The 7,334-nt window shown below is 60.9% G+C and overlaps 1 protein-coding gene across 1 annotated transcript in view; it reads left to right on the forward strand.

The window, feature by feature from the left end:
* The window catches only part of CISH (cytokine inducible SH2-containing protein), a 4,633-nt gene extending 2,818 nt beyond the window's left edge, over positions 1–1,815 (forward strand). The window contains exon 4 of the mRNA XM_005881938.2: positions 1,756–1,815. Coding sequence (XP_005882000.2) covers positions 1,756–1,815 — 60 coding nt within the window. The remainder of the gene's footprint in view (positions 1–1,755) is intronic.
* Positions 1,816–7,334: the final 5,519 nt, after the last annotated feature.

Below are 7,334 nucleotides of genomic sequence, written 5' to 3' on the forward strand. Positions count from 1 at the left end.
TCCTCTGCCAGTACCCCTTCCAGCTCTGACCCGCCCGGCCGCCCTCGCCTCACCCCAACTTCCGGAGGGGACAGCGGCCCCGCTGGACTCAGGCCCTCGCTGTCCCTCCTCCGGTCATCCTGGTGCCCATGTGCTTCTGGCAGCTGGACCTGGGAGAGCCCGCAGGAGCCAGGCTGGGGGGCGAGGAGCAGGGGGGAGTGTCACACAACTTGGAGGTCGCGCCCCCAGCTCCCATGTGGCTCCTGGTGGCGAGCGGAAGAGAGGGAGCCGGCAGGCCCCGGCTCACCCTGTGTGCGGGCCAGGCCCACTCACCTGCTGCGCAGCCCCCTGAACTCCGCAGACTTTGCCTTAGACTTTGCAGGGCTCTCAGTTCGCAGGGTGGGGCGGGCCCTCCTTCCAGCCCGACTTTCTCAGGGAGGATGGCGGCCAGAGGAACGGAGGTGGACAGTGACGTCCCCTGGTGGGGAGCAGGCCAGGCTGGGCTGCGCGGTTACACGTATTTATTTATTTATTCTCCTCGGGCTGGCCTCAGGGTGGGCCAGCCCCGCCTCTCTGCCCTGAGTCCCGAGAGCTCCAAGACCCCAGCTCTGCCCAGCTTCTCTGCTCCTCCCTGCGGAGGGCCCATCCTGAGACCCCAGGCGCCGACACCCCGTCTGTGGATGTGTCCGCCCGTCTCCCCAGCCCTGTACGCAAGGTGGGCGAATGGACAAGCACATGGAACCGAAGCTTCAGCGCCCAGCGGAGCCTGACAGCCCCCCATCCCCGCCCCCCAGGGCAGAGCCCTGTGTCCTCAGAGCTGGTCTCCTGGCTGCCGCTCCGCTGGCCTGGCTTCCTCCCAGAAAGGGGCCCGCCTGCCCCCTGAGAGAGAAAGAAATGCGCATCTGATAAGACTTTATAAAATAATTATTATAACAAAAACAAAAAACACACAGTTTGGTAGTCCTTTCTCTTCCACTGATTTTTCTATAATGGCAATAAAATTGTTCCTTTCGTTTGTGGAGCCTCTTCTGAGTCTGTACACAGATTGTTGCCCTTGATCTTATTATCATCACCCGCTTTCCGTCTGGGTCATCCAAGGCCCTGGGACCTGCTGTGGCTGAGCAGGCCCGGCCCGGGGGCCCATGGGAGGTGGGGGCAGGGCAGCTCTGTCCTCAGCCTCTTGTTCCCGGGGAGGATGAGGCGGGAGGGAGGCCGCTGCCAGGGCAGGGGTGGCAGAGGAGCACCAGGCCCGAGATGAGCCAACAGGAGATGCCAGTTAAAAGGGGAGACTTCAGGGGGTGGGTGCCCTGGACCACTCCTGGGCGCGTCTTTTGAGATGAGGAGGCCAATAGCCAGAGAAGCCCTGGCCAGTCATCGGGAGAGCAGGTTCAGGGAGTGCGGGGGCACCGGGCATGACTGGGCAGCTCACTGCCGCCCACAGGAGGCCGAGGGGGGGGGTGCATCCTGTGCGCTGGGGCAGCTGGTGGCGTCGGGGATAGTGGCCAGTGAGCTGGCGGGCAGGGCCTGGCCTCAGGTGGGGGCAGGTGGGGTTGGGGGACCCTCTCCTCGCACTCAGGGCCCTGCACCCAAAAGGAGGTAGGAGAGCAGCGAAAGCGAAAACACGCCCTCGTCCAGCGGCCTGACCTGGGAACCCTCCGCAGTCCCACTGTGCTGACGTTTGCCTGTTACTTCACAGAACAGCTCCTCCACCTGGTCGCAGCCTTCATGCCCTTATTTTAGAAGCGGCGCTCGCCATCCCGTTCTCTTGGCCTTTAGACCATGAGCAGTTGCGGAGTGCGGGGGCCACTGCTGGCAGATGAGAGCAGGGAGCTGTGAGGGTGGCGAGGAGGCAGGACAGGGTAACGGAGGCCCAGCGCCTTGGGTGAAGAAGGGGCTGGTTGGTGAGTGAGCAGGAAGTGGGTCGGGGCCCAGGCCTCCAGCCCGGTGCCCGGTGCCCGCTCTGTTGCTGGCTATGGGGCCTGGTGCCACGCTTCTTCCGGGATGCCAGGGCTCTGCGGGGGATGGTAAAGCTCCTCATTGCTTCAGCCGGGGTCGCAGTGCCTTTGCGAGGACCTCTCTGTCTGCTCCACCCCCAGACCCGAGTCACCCCGTGGGCAGGTAGCAGAGACGGGGTGGCCAAAGGCAGGCTGGTCCCCGGCTGGCACGGTGGCCGGGACGGAAAGCTGCTGGGGCCGGAGGAAGCCCGGCAGCTTCATGGCCAACAGAGGGGAGATAGCAATGGACAGGGGCTTGCACCTCGCGCAGAGCTCGCCACACCCTGGGCGTGGGTCTACATGTACCCTCCTCCACACCGAAGGAACCGAGGCCCAAGGGGGCAAGGGGCTGGCCGAGTACCTGGGGCACCGAGGAGCCAGCCCCGAGGGGTCCCGGCTGCCCACTCGCCCCTGGACTGCTCCAGGAGGTGACAAGGCCTGGCCCCTCAGGCAGGCTGCTCCTGGCTGCTGCGTTCACTCCCTGGGTCCCTCCTTGCAAGATCTCTGGAGCCATCGGCCCGGCCAGCAGGGCCCTGTCCCCTCACCTTTGCCTCCACTCAAGCCAGGGTCCAGCTCTTGCCTGGGGAGGGGCTGTCAGCTATGTTTAACCTCCAGTATTTTTCTGTTTTAATCCTATCTTCTTTCTTAAAAAAAAAACAACTAGTATATATTTTTATTGATTTCAGGGAGGAAGGGAGAGGGAGATAGAAACATCAATGATGAGAGAGAATCATGGATCGGCTGCCTCCTGCACGCTCCCCACTGGGGGTTGAGCCCCCAGCCCGGGCCTGTGCCCCGGATTCATGGGAATCGAACTGTGACCTCCTGCTTCATAGGTCGATGCTCAACCACGAGCCACGCCGGCCGAGCTCATCTGTTCATGGTTTCCTAACAGGGAAGTGAGTGATGCCTGGAACAGGGACAGTGGAGGGTGTGTCATCCGGTCTCAGACCCAAGACAGAGACTCAGCCTAACAGACGCCCCAAATCCTGCGGTCAGTGCCACCAGCCCGGGCGGCCTGGAGGCAGAGGGCATGGCCTGCCAGCGCCCGCCAGGGACAAAGAGAGGGGCTGCTGGCGGATGCCCCGGGCCCGGCACAACATACAAACAGTACCTGATGGCAACTCTTTACCAATTACGTCCTTTGCCAGCGCACATGCTCCCTGCGTACCACCTGAGCCAGACGCCACCTGGGCCCGAGGACATGGCAGGGAACAAGGGTGTCTACCCTTGGGGGCTTATGGGCGAGAGACAATAAACGAGGGAACAAATGCGCACTCGGGACCAGTTCTGAGGGTAAACAGAGCCAGCAGAGCACAGGGCAGAGTGGCTTTGGGGGGACACGGCTGCAGGTGAGAGGCTCGGGGAAGCTCTGCAGCAGGTGGCACGGAGTGTGGACACCTGTGCAAAGAGCAGGAGCTGGCAGCGCTGACAATCAGGGCAAGGATATCCGGGGGCGGGGGCAGGAGCTGCCGGGCAATCCTCTTCAGGGCTGGGCCTGTCAGCGGGTGGGGTGGCCCCCGGGAGGCCTGGGGACAGGACGCCCTGGAAGCTGAGGAGTGTGGGCTCTGGCAGGCGGGTGGCGGAATGGGAGGGGGCGAGGGGTGGCATGGAGCTCCTGGTGGGGGCTCCGCTGAGTCCTCGGTGCAGCCTTGCCCACCAGCAGAGGTTGTGTCACTCACAGCGGAAGCGGGAAGGCTCCGAGAGCGGTGGCCACACAGCCTGTGAGGGGCAGAAACCGGGTGCGAACTCCGAGTCGAGAGCTCTGCCCTGCCCCCCAGGGGCTAGCCAGCCAAAGCCTTGGCACCCACAGGTTCTGAGGGCATGGCAAGGGGTGGGGCGATCCTGGAGGGCTCCCTGGAGGAGGGAGCAGGGCTAGGGCTGGAGGATTCTGCCCGGCCCTGGGAGGTGGGACTGGAGATGGGTCCTTATGCTGTGCCTCCCTGGACTCACCACCCTCCTCTGGACCGCCTTTGGGGACAGAGATGCCACTAGGCCAGTCAGTGCGAGGTCTTACCCGGACGTTTCACCCTGAGTACTGAGTGTCCTAACGTCCCCTGAGTCACCTGGCCCCGGCCCCGGCCCCAGCCCTTGGGCCTGGCCTTGCAGCTGCCAACTGAGCAGATCTTGCTGGGCCGGGGCCAGCTCAGGTGTGAGCGGGGCTGGGGCGTGGCCGGCTGGCTCCACGCAGGGGAACCCTCCCACCTGCACGGCGGCCCACAGTGACGCGGAGGGGCAGGGGGCCTGACATTAGCCGGAAAGAAGGCGGAGGATTCTGGGAGCTCCCCGAGACGGAGACGGAGGCTGAGACGGAGACGTGAAGCCAGCGCGGGCCTGGCAGCCCTTTCACACCAACCTGTTGGGCCAGTTTCAGGAGAGCAGGCCGAGCTGTGCCAGAAATCAGTCGCCTCTCACCACCCCCACTGCCGGGGCGGGGTCCCAGGCTGGGGCTCCTGTGTGTCCCAGACGAGATGGAGGAGGCCCTGGAGGTTGGGTCCTCCTCACACACCCCCACGCCCTGGTTTCACCCCCACCTCCCTCCAGCCTGGCCTGGGCGCCATGCCCTTGGTTCTGGGCCTTTCCCCTCAGTTTCACAAACTCCGACGATTCCTTGGCTGTGAAACAGGGAGTGTGACAGCACCTCTCTCCGAGGGGGTGCGGGGACGCGGGGACGCGGGGCCCAGGGGCATCTCCGAGGGGGTGCTCGGGAGATAGGCACTGAGCCCCATGAGGTTCAGTCTGGCAGCTGCTGCAGCTTCATTGTAACTAGCCCTTGTCCATTTGTGGGCGTGTTTTTTAAAATATATTTTTATTGATTTCAGAGAGGAAGAGAGAGGGAGAGATAGAGACATCAATGATGAGAGAGAATCATTGATTGACTGCCTCCTGCACGACCCCTACTGGGGATCCAACCTGCAACTTGGGCATGTGCCCTTGACCGGAATCGAACCTGGGACCCTTCAGTCCACAGGCCGACGCTCTATCCACTGAGCAACACCGGCTAGGGCTCCCTTGTCCTGTTTTAATCCCATTGGAGAGGTGGACTGGAAAGGTACTGATGTCCCCTGAGGCTGGGCTGGAACTCCCTGGGCCTCTAAGCGGCCCCTCCCCCATCAGCCCTGCTGCTGCCTCCATGCCCAGCCCCCCACCCTCAGGCATTATTTGCCATCATGGCCTTGGGTTCTAGTCCTGGCGAATAGACACTTTGGTTTGTTGTCTGTGTGGGCTGGGGTGGAGGAGAGGCCAGCCCAACCTTCTAGCAACTTCTTTTCCAGCTCCAGTAGAGACTACACCAGCCGTGGGCAAACTACGGCCCACGGGCCCGGATACGGCCCGTTTGAAATGAATAAAACTAAAAAAAAAAAAAGACCGTACCCTTTTATGTAATGATGTTTACTTTGAATTTATATTAGTTCACACAAACACTCCATCCATGCTTTTGTTCCGGCCCTCCGGTCCAGTTTAAGAACCCATTGTGGCCCTTGAGTCAAAAAGTTTGCCCACCCCTGGTCTACACCATCTACTACGCTTGCCTGGACCCAGGCGCGGGCTCCCATCCCTCAGTGGTCCGTGCCTTCACGGGAGAGTTACAGGCGAGGGAGGTGAGCTGGGCAGGCGCCTCTAGGTCTGTTCCATTTCCAAGATGCAAGCCTGAAACCCGGAAGAAAACGTAGTTTGTCCATAGTCACCCAGGGAGGAAGCGGGCCTACGGGGCTTAATTCCAGGCCAGAGAGCTCGTGCCCTCGCCCTAGCACTTGTGAACTGCTGCCCGCTGCCCGCTGCCCGCTGGCTGGGGAAGTGAATGGCCTGGTCCGTGGCCACCCAGACTTCTAGTATCCAGACCTGGACTCTTCACTGCCCCACACACACCTCACCTTCTCCCGTCTTGGAGACAAGCCCACCTTCATTCCTGGCCTGTGGATCTCACGTCCATGCCCTGGTCCCTCCCGGCTGCCCTCCGGCCGCTCCCCTGCTGTCTTGCCCAGATCCAGCCTCATCACCTCTCGCTCGCCTGGCTGGACCATGCTCACGGCCTCCTCATCAGCCCTCCCGCCGTCTCCAGAGTGAGGTGCTTCCAAACCCAACCTCGCCCTGCCTTCCCCTTAGCATGTCCGCGGGCTTCTCCCGTGCCCTGCCTGTGCCTCCGCCCGCACCCCCCGGGCCCAGGACAGGGCTCTCCAAACTGCCCAGCCGTTCTGTTCGCTTCCCCACAAAGAGTCCACCGCGCTGTCATTCGACCTTGAATAGCCTTCTTCCTCAGTTCCGCCAGGGAAAACTCTTACTCACCCTTCAAAGCCCAACCCAAAAGCTCCTTTTCTAAGAAGGCTTCCCTGACTTCCCCAGCCGTTAGTCATGTCTGCCTGAGGTAGCGGCTGCGCGCTGGGGATCTCCCTGAAGCTGGAGTTTTCCCAGGTTCTCCAGTCTTGGGGAGAAAACATACTTCCCATACATATTAAAACAGCCATTCTTTGGTTTCGTGTGAAATCTCTCTCTCTCTCTCTCTCTCTCTCTCTCTCTCTCTCTCTCTCACACACACACACACACACACACACACACACACACACCATGCTTCCCATGGAAGTCCCCTGGAGGTGTCTTTGTCAGCCAATGGGAAGAGAGAACACAGGCAGGGTTCAGCCCCTCCCAAAGCACTCTAGGGCCTCAGGCAAATAGCTTAACCTCTTAGATCAGGGGTGGGCAAACTTTTTGACTCGAGGGCCACAATGGGTTCTTAAACTGGACCGGAGGGCCGGAACAAAAGCATGGATGGAGTGTTTGTGTGAACTAATATAAATTCAAAGTAAACATCATTACATAAAAGGGTACAGTCTTTTTTTTTTTTTTAGTTTTATTCATTTCAAACGGGCCGTATCCGGCCGCGGGCCGTAGTTTGCCCATGGCTGTCTTAGAGCCTCAGTTTCCCCATTTGCCTAATAGAGATAGTGGTAGAGCCCATGCCAAGGCGGGGTAGGAGTGTGTCAGGGAAGCCTTCTTGGAAAGTGTCAGGCCTGGGTTTGGGGTCACAGAGTGAGTGGAAGCGGGTGCTCATCTCTCAGCAAGCCCAGAGCGGGAGGCGCCTTGATGGCGTGGCCAAAGCTCTACGCTCCGTGGGAAGACATTTGCCCCCAGGGACCAGGTCTAGTCAAAGCAGGCAGGGCCCAGAGCACAAGAGGCAGCCACTAAGGACTGAGGGAGGTTGGACCTCCTCCAGGCAGCCCTCCAGGACTGTTCTGCCACACAGTCCCCACTGGGGAGGCCCACACTCTGATGGTGTGGCTGGAGGGAGAGTTGTTGTTTTTTTAATCCTCACCTGAGGATATTTTTCCATTGATTTTTAGAGAGAGTGGAAGAGAGAGGGAG

This window comes from Myotis brandtii, unplaced genomic scaffold (genome assembly GCF_000412655.1).
Source record: "Myotis brandtii unplaced genomic scaffold, ASM41265v1 scaffold693, whole genome shotgun sequence".
Classification (NCBI taxonomy): Eukaryota; Metazoa; Chordata; class Mammalia; order Chiroptera; family Vespertilionidae; genus Myotis; species Myotis brandtii.